Genomic DNA, 8,639 nt, shown 5'->3' with positions numbered 1-8,639 from the left:
CGGGCCGGGCCCCGCCAGAGCGCCGCGCAGGGCGGGGAGTGGTGCCGCGCGGGGGCCCGAGGTTCCGTGGGCTTCGGGTCCTGCCGCCCTCGAGCGCAGCTCCCGGTCGCAGTCCGAGGAGGAGGCGCCCCGGCCGCGCGGCCCGACGGCGCCCGCTCGCCCACCCGCGGATGCTGGGATGCCGGAGTGAGCGCGGCGGCGGCGGCAGGATGCTGGCGCTGCTGGCTGCCGGGGTGGCGCTCGCCGTGGCCGCCGCGGCGCAGGACGTCCCGGCGCCGGGCAGCCGCTTCGTGTGCACGGCGCTGCCCCCGGAGGCGGCGCGCGCCGGCTGCCCGCTGCCCGCGATGCCCATGCAGGGCGGCGCGCTGAGCCCCGAGGAGGAGCTGCGGGCCGCGGTGCTGCAGCTGCGCGAGACCGTCGTGCAGCAGAAGGAGACGCTGGGCGCGCAGCGCGAGGCCATCCGCGAGCTCACCGGCAAGCTGGCGCGCTGCGAGGGGCTGGCGGGCAGCAAGGCGCCGGGCCGGGGGGGCACGGGCAAGGACACCATGGGCGACCTGCCCCGGGACCCCGGCCACGTCGTGGAGCAGCTCAGCCGCTCGCTGCAGGCCCTCAAGGACCGTCTGGAGAGCCTCGAGGTAGCGGGGCGCGGGGGTCCTGGAGGTGGGGTGCGGGGTCCTGCCGGCGAGGCCGTGCGAGAACGAGCGGGATTTGGGGTCGGGGTTGCTGTTTTCGATCCTGCCCGGAACTTACTTGCGTGGCTCGCACTCTGCACCCTTGAAGTCCCCCGCGCGCTGGGGCTGCGTCCTGGACAGCCAGTCACTTAACGAGGTCGGGGCTGGCCGAACCAGGACGGCCTGCTCTCTTCTTGCGAATCTCCCGGGGGCTGTGCCGGCTGACCTGACGCCGCCGCAGGAGACCAGCGGCCCCTGGCGTCCCGCGTTTCCGTTTGTAAATCAGGTCTGGGTGGGCCAGAGCCGGTGGAGACCTGGGGGGGGGGGGTCTCGGCGGGATGTGAGCGTGGGCTAGAGGGCCACCGGCCACGGCCACGGCCACACTAGGATTCGCCCCGTGGGAGGCCTGGTTAATTTGAAAGGCGTCTGCCCGCGAACGGCGGGGCTCTAAGGTGCCCCCCCCCCCACTAATTGCTTTGGGGGAAAGGACCTTATTCCGTCCTCGCTTGGAAGGTGTGCACAGTTTGGAACTTGGAGAGAGAAATCTTCATTTAATTTCCATGTTTACATTCCACCCTATTTAAGAAGTGTGGACGTTCCTGGTAAACGTGTATCACAATACTTATCAGCAAAGCTAGGTTTCAACTACAGGTGGTAATTATTGCAAAAATATATGAGGATTTCCTGTGGCGTGATGGTTAAATACAGTATTTCTAGCATCTGTATATCCCTTGATTCATTAAGATTTGTAACACCTAATATTTTTGGAACACTCAATATGTTCAGCCCGTGCATCAATCCTGGGAGGCAGATGCAGGTAACTAACTGCCTCTTATCATTTAGAACACTTGGAGAGAGGGCTAAATAGTTTGCCAGTGACTCATGGCTGGGCAGCGCCAGGCTGCCTCCCGAGCCAGCATGGGGACAGAGGAGTAAAAGAAATAGGCAGGAAGGACTTAGAAGCAGCATTAGAAGCAGATTCCTGGAACTCAGAATAGTCATGTTTTAGAGCTCTCGTTTCCCAGTGACATCTCCAGGAGCAACCTTGGTGCCACACTGGAACCTGGGAGCTGTTTTCATTTCTAGGTGAAAGTGCATCAGCTTTGAGTACCATTTGATTAACTCTTAAAAGAAAAAAAAAAAAAATACAAGAAAAAAACAACCCCTACCTGTGTTTTGGTCTTTACCAGAGAATGATAGATGGTTAACATTTTGGCTTTTTAGTTGGAGGAACAAAACCGGTTTCTGAGATGGGGAAGTGAGATTCTCAAGTTTCAAATACGGCAGCACGTAATCGTTGTCTGACTTTGAAATCCTTTGCACACCAAAAAACAAACCAAAACAAAAAAAGCATCAATGAAATGCTCCCCCTTGCGCCGTCGGCACGACTGATTCAGTGCTCCCGTTTTGGAAGCTTCTCCCTCTGTGGTGAGGTCGCCAAGGCTGCAGGTCCCAGTTTCTCTCTAACGGGCCTTAATCCCGCTCCCTGGCGTCTCCCCCGCCCCCAAGCACCAGCTCCGAGTGAACGTGTCCAACGCCGCGTTGCCCAGCGACTTCCGAGAGGTGCTCCAGCGGCGCCTCGGGGAGCTGGAGAGGCAGCTGCTGCGCAAGGTCGCCGAGCTGGAGGATGAGAAGTCCCTGCTCCACAACGAGACCTCGGCTCACCGGCTGAAGACTGAGAGCACCCTGAACGCGCTGCTGCAGAGGGTGACGGAGCTGGAGCGAGGTGAGCGCTTGGCTCGGTTCTCTGTCGCCCTCTGGCTGACGTCCCTCCGGACCCCTCCTCTTGGTTCCTGGCTGCAGTGTCCGGGAAGCTGGGCTCAGAGCAAAGGAAAGCAGGCAGAGAGGGGCCAGCCCCAGGGCTCTCTTGCCCGTTTGTAGACGGGTCACCTGGGTGAGGGAATGGTCGCACCCGGATCCCTGCCTGCCGACTCTGCTCCCACGTTTGCTGGGATGGGCTCTGAGGCCGCCATCCAGTCATGCCTGAACCTACCTGGCAGGTGCAGAGAACCACCTGATTTCTTACCATTCAAGCAGCGGGCCACCTTTGTCTTTTCTATTTGGCCCCAGGCTGCTTAGCCTTGTCTGTTACCTGCAGCCTCTTGGTTTATTGGTCAGGCCTTTTAATGCCGCCATTGGTTTTAACTAAGTTTCTTCTGAAGCTCCAAGCTTTTTGATATAAACAACGCCCCAGCTTTCAGAGTCTGGGCCACCCACCTTCCCTTGGACTCTCCCAGCTCTGATCAAACCTATCTGTTGTTACCAACACTGAGCCTTATTAAATCAGCAAGCCTGCCCACCTGCAAGGATAGAAGCTATTTCTCTTTATTAGATAATCACATCTTTGTCAAGAACATGGGCATTTGCAGATTAAATACTAGTGGCGGCACGTAGTGGGAAGAGGGACTGCTGTTCCCTGCTCTGTCTTTCATTAGCTGAGTTCCCTGGGGCAAGCCACCCCGCTTCTCCAGCTGTTCACACTGTAAAGTCAGGAGCCAGGGCTTTCTGCTCCTCTGAGTGGTCCTTCTGTCCTGGCCTGGCCTGCCCCTTGGCTCCTTCAGGTGACCAGGTCTCCCCAACCCTCGTCAGGTGCCCTGTAGCCCTGCAGCCTGTGCTGAGGGTGCCCTGCCCTGGGAGGTCAGGGTGGATCACGCAAGACTATACAAGCAACAGAGAGGGGCAGATACTGCGTGTGGGGCCCAGGTGCTAGGATTTCTATGCTGCCTGTCCCCAGGAGGTTGGTAGGGTGACACTGGGCCCTGCTGTTTCCTTCGTAGGCCTTCCTTGGATAGGCATGAACCATGGCGAGAAAGAGCTTCCTTGTGGGTTCTTCACTGACAGCAAAGTGCATTTGGGAGGGTCATGCTGGGGAAAGGCTGGTCCATGCTGGCTCCGTTCTGCAGATGGCGGGGAAGGGACTGATTTAGTCTGCTAGTGACACAGGTCGTTTGGTTCTGGGTCCTGAGCACCTCCTTCTTTGTTGGCAGTGGAGACCATCTGCCTGATAAATACTTGTTGAATTTAGGCTCCTTCATTGGTAGCATCTGGTCCCCGAATTAGAGGGAAGCCTTTGCCATGGCAGCTCATGGAATCAGGTGATACCCTGCAAATTTTTGACTCTGATAACTAGAGACAGGGTCTCCAGTTCTCTTATGTAGCGCCTGGGCAGGCCAATGAGATTGTGCCATCTGTGTGTTTATTTTTGTTGTTAATTTTGAGCTTAAATCTAAACCGTAAGGAACATTGCTTAGGGCCATTTAAGAATACCAGTCATTTTCCAAGAGTTTGGGAGCACCATTTACACAGGGCAGCCAGGAGGATTCTCACCAGTCCCAGGTCGGTCCAGAAAGATCAAGGCTCTGGTTACGTTGTTACCCTCAGTGGGGAGGGACACCTCTACATTCTTCTGACTCCCACTGGTCCCAAACTGCAGGAATCGCCAATAAATGCCACCTTCTCTTGGGGAGGAAAGGGACAAGTTATGGACCAAGCCAGGGGCTCATGTCAGGGGTTTAGCCTGAAGGCCACTTCTGAGTTCAGTTGTAATGTCAAGACATGAACACCTGAGTCTACCTCCCGGGCAGTGGTTCTCTCTGTGAGGAGTGACATGAGCTTACTGCTTGACCAGTGTCTTTGAGTGCCTGGGACCCTGTGATATGTCCGGCTTCATGTCCATCAAGTGGGCTCCTGACCCCGCCCTTGCTCTAGGAGCTGAAAGGGTCCCAGATTTCAAGGACATAACAAGACTTGGCTGAGGAAGAGTTTTCTGGCTTAATTTAACCCGAAAACCAAGTCCAGCTTGTCTCTACCCTCTTCTGCGAGCCTCGAAGAATGAGGTTGCTCTCGTGTACTGCTGGAGCGTCAGCACTTTGGGCAGCGGTTGCCTGGTAGCAGGTGCTCCAGTATGACGGAAGGACCGACCTGGGGGTGTGGGTGGGGGCCCAGGGGCATGCTGGCAGGGGTGGCCTAATGTGCTGCTGGCCTCTCTTCTGCCCCCAGGCAATAGTGCATTCAAGTCACCTGATGCATTTAAAGTGTCCCTCCCGCTCCGCACAAACTACCTGTACGGCAAGATCAAGAAGACGCTGCCCGAGCTGTATGCCTTCACCATCTGCCTGTGGCTGCGATCCAGCGCCTCCCCCGGCATCGGCACCCCGTTCTCCTACGCGGTGCCGGGGCAGGCCAACGAGATTGTGCTGATCGAATGGGGCAACAACCCCATCGAGCTGCTCATCAATGACAAGGTGAGGCCACCTGGATCGCCACCTTCCCCATTATGGTGGCGACAGGGTCAGGAATCTGCAGGGAATCCAGCAGCTGGTGCAGGCTGTCCTCAGGGTGGGGGTGACAGTACTGATTCAGTCCTGCTCTGGACCGCTGACTGGGCAGGGGACAGGGGGCAGGGGGCAGACAGCTGCAGCTCACAGACGTCCAGGCTGTGCGTCGGTGAGAAGTGGCAGAGAGTCCGGGCCAGAGCTGGGATGTCTGCCTGCCAGCCAGAATTGTCATTGGCCCTTAGACCAGTCCATGAGGGCTGCACTGATTAGAGGGTTGTATGTGTGCGTGCGTGTGTGTGCGCACGTGTGCATGAGATACTTATCATGAGCGTATCTTTTTTGAGGGGGCTGGTTATTGAGATATAATTCACGTACAGTGAAATAGTAAAATCTGTACTTTTTTACTACGTGGTTTGACCAGTTTTGACAAACGCAGGCACCTGCACCTCCACCACTACCATTAGCACAGAGAGTTCATCACCTCCCATACCTCCTCGTTTGCCTTTACCATCAGCTCTCCTCCTACCCCAGCCCATGGCGGCCGTGACCTGTCCCCACCCCTGCAGTCTTGCCTTTCCCAGAGTGAGTGGACCCTTTTAATAGACTGGCAGGTGTTCAGGAGTGTGGTCTCCCCAAGAGATGAGGTCTGGGCGTCTGCAGGACCCCCAGCAGCGCCACTCAGACTTTCATTCTGAAGTCAGACTCCACGTGGCCAAAACCGCGTCCTCACGCCCTGCTGGCTGGGGCCGAGCATCCGCGCGGCTTCCTGAGCCCGGGAGCCCTCTGCGCCCTGGCCCCGCACTGTCTTCGCTGAACTGCCCCGGGTGGGGTTTGCTGACGTGGGAAACGCTGTGTCATCCGCCTGCTGGGCTCCTCCCAGCAGTGACCACGTCCCCGCGCCCCTGAGCTGGGGACTAATGGCCCTGAAGAACACCCTTGGACACGGCTCTGAGGACCCAGAACCTTGTTTTCCTCCGCCGAGGCGACGAGCCGTCCTGTAAGCAGCCCGCTCCCGGGAGTCGGCACGCGGGTTGCTAGGACACCAGAGGCAACAACAGCCTGGCGCGGGCCCGAGCCGGTCTGTAGAGCACTCAGAGGGTGCCGGCAGATGGGTGCGGGCCGGAAGTGCCTCCTCCAGCTCCCTGTGACTCCCACGCAGCCCTGTCACCGCGGGCCTGCAGTTCTCGGCTCGGCAGGGCTCCCACACGGTCCCTGAGTGCCGCGGTGGGCGCGGGGGCCTTGCCTGCGGAGCGCGGGGGCCTGGTCCGACTCTTGTCCAGAGAAGTCTGCCCGGGAGGGCCCTGACTGCCCTTCGGGTGCCCCAGCACAGGATGATGCTCTGGGGCAGCGCAGGGGGCTGCTGTCACGTCTGCTTGTTCAGTGCAGCATCCTGGACCCTCAGCCAAGCCAGGACCCAGGGTGTCCAGTTGAGAGCAGGGCCACCCTGGGGTCAGGGGCTTGTGCCTAGACCACCCCCCTCTCTTGAGTGATGGCACGGGGCTTCTCCAGCCTGAGGGTCTCTCTGAGGGGGCTGGGCCGGGCATGCCACCCACAGAGCAGAGAAGGGGAGACCAGGAGGGACCCCATGTGCTGGGAGCAGCAGTGGGCCCAGGCGCCCCCGCCCCGGGTCAGGCCCCTGGGAGGCCCACGGGCTCAGCTGCGCATTGCCGCCCGCAGGTGGCCCAGCTCCCCCTGTTTGTCAGCGACGGCAAGTGGCACCACGTCTGTGTCACCTGGACCACGCGGGACGGCACGTGGGAGGCCTTCCAGGACGGGGAGAAGCTTGGCACTGGCGAGAACCTGGCCCCCTGGCACCCCATCAAGCCGGGGGGCGTGCTGATCCTCGGGCAGGAGCAGGTGGGTACCGGACAGGCAGCCAGCGGCCGGGTCTGCAGGCTGCCCCCTCGCCCCGCCCCGCCGTCTGCCCATCAGAGGGGACCGCGGCAGCGGGCCTGGGTGGGCAAGGTCCCTGCCAGCTCTGCTGACACATCTGGTTGCCCAAGGGCTGAGGGTGGGGGACCGGGTTGGTGTGTGGGTTCAGACCGTTTCCGGAATGGGGTGCAACACGGGAAGCAGGAGCGCCCCTCGGGTGGTGGGTTGGTGCCCACCCGAGTCATCTCTGCCAGGCACAGTGCCGGCTCAGGATGCTGGGGGCTGCTGTGGCGTCTCCCAGGAGCTGCTGGCGCAAGGCCTGGGTGCTTAGGGAACCCATGGGGGGGGGGGGAGGAAAGAGCAAGGCCGGGGCGCCCTCCAGAGGGGGAGTTTCAGCTGGTCGCCTGCTCCTGTGGTGCAAGTTTGTTGATGGGAAGTGAGGGAGCAAACTCCAGTTGTTTAGGGGGCTGAGTCTGGGCTCTTCCTTGGCCCATGGCCTCCTCACTTCCCTGTCACCTTTCCCCCGGGAGGGGCTGGAAGCCTGGAGACCCAGGTTTGGTCCCAGCTCTGGGGCTCTGGGCCAGTGTGTCCGTGCGCCGGCCTAGGTTTCCCCTCTGTAAGATGGGTGGGCGAAATCAGGAAAGCGCCCCAGTTCCCCCGCCCCTCCCCCGTGTCTCTCCAAGCTGGCACCTCCTCCCCGACGCTGGTCACGTGCCAAGGGGATTCGCTTCTAAGGCTGCGCTGACATGGCTCTGTACCCTCCCCAGGACACCATTGGGGGCAGATTTGATGCCACGCAGGCGTTCGTGGGGGAGCTCAGCCAGTTCAACATATGGGACCGCGTCCTTCGTGCCCAAGAAATCGTCAACATTGCCAACTGCTCCACAAACATGCCGGGCAACATCATCCCGTGGGTGGACAGCAATGTCGACGTGTTTGGGGGGGCCTCGAAGTGGCCGGTGGAGACCTGTGAGGAGCGCCTTCTCGACTTGTAGCCGCCCGCCCTCGGTCCGGGGGTCAGGGCCCCGCTTACCCCCCCCCCCCCCCGGCTGCATGGTGTCTAAGCCTCTGCTGGGAGGGCCGGGGACCCCAAAGACTCAGGCTCTGTGGCAGCGTGTGTGACCTGCTTATTTGTTCCCTACCGGGATGTGGTTGTTTTGGGGGGCGGGGGAGGGCGTAGCCCTGGGGTCCCTGGGGAAAGCCTGGAGCCGCAGGGGGGCCACTACCTGACTTCCTGCCGGGGGGGTTCGAGACCTTCAGGCCCTGTTCAGAAGCCTGGTAAATGCTCGTGCACCCCGCCTGCCCGCCCCTCCGATCCTCGGTGTCTCGTGTGCGCCTTCCGTCCGTCCCCTTTACAGGCTGTGCAGCCATCCCGCTGGAGTGGCCGTGTCCCTTGTGTGTTGAGTACATCCTGCTGCCCACTGAGCACATAGCAAAGCAGCCCCCCTGGCCCCGACACCCCCTTCCTCCAGCTCTTCCCTCCGAGGAACTTGCAAGCTTGAGGAGGGCAGGCTGCCCAGACAGGGCCCTGCCTTCTCCGAGGTGGAGGGGGCTGGAGGGGGTGCTCGGCACGGAGCAGGCCTGTGGCAGCCGTGCCTTCCCCTGTCACCTCTCGGTCAGACCATGCTTTGTCACTGAGCACGGCTTCGAACGGCCTCTTCTCTCCACTGGTGCCAAAAGTCCCATTGCAGCTTCCACCGCCTTTCGGTGTGGTTGGGCGAACTCACTTCTCCCGACAGAAGAGAACAGCCATTAATTAGCAGGTGTCCGTGTTTGGTGTCACCTCACTGTGAGGACCTTGCTGGTTTTAATTCATGTG

General features: G+C 60.3%; 1 protein-coding gene across 1 annotated transcript; it reads left to right on the top strand.

Moving 5' to 3' along the window:
- The first annotated feature begins 35 nt into the window (after nucleotides 1-35).
- NPTX2 (neuronal pentraxin 2) lies at nucleotides 36-7,860 on the top strand. Its single transcript, XM_090288606.1, has 5 exons — nucleotides 36-635; nucleotides 2,181-2,397; nucleotides 4,671-4,915; nucleotides 6,626-6,805; nucleotides 7,588-7,860. The coding sequence occupies exons 1-5, from the start codon at nucleotides 171-173 to the stop codon at nucleotides 7,813-7,815; spliced, it is 1,335 nt and encodes a 444-aa protein (XP_090144732.1). The 5' UTR covers nucleotides 36-170; the 3' UTR covers nucleotides 7,816-7,860.
- The last annotated feature ends 779 nt before the right edge of the window (nucleotides 7,861-8,639 follow it).

The sequence above is a fragment of the Furipterus horrens genome, unplaced genomic scaffold (genome assembly GCF_987537825.1).
Source record: "Furipterus horrens unplaced genomic scaffold, mFurHor1.1.pri manual_scaffold_10, whole genome shotgun sequence".
In the NCBI taxonomy this organism is placed as follows: domain Eukaryota; kingdom Metazoa; phylum Chordata; class Mammalia; order Chiroptera; family Furipteridae; genus Furipterus; species Furipterus horrens.
This window is presented reverse-complemented; position numbering and strand designations above follow the sequence as displayed.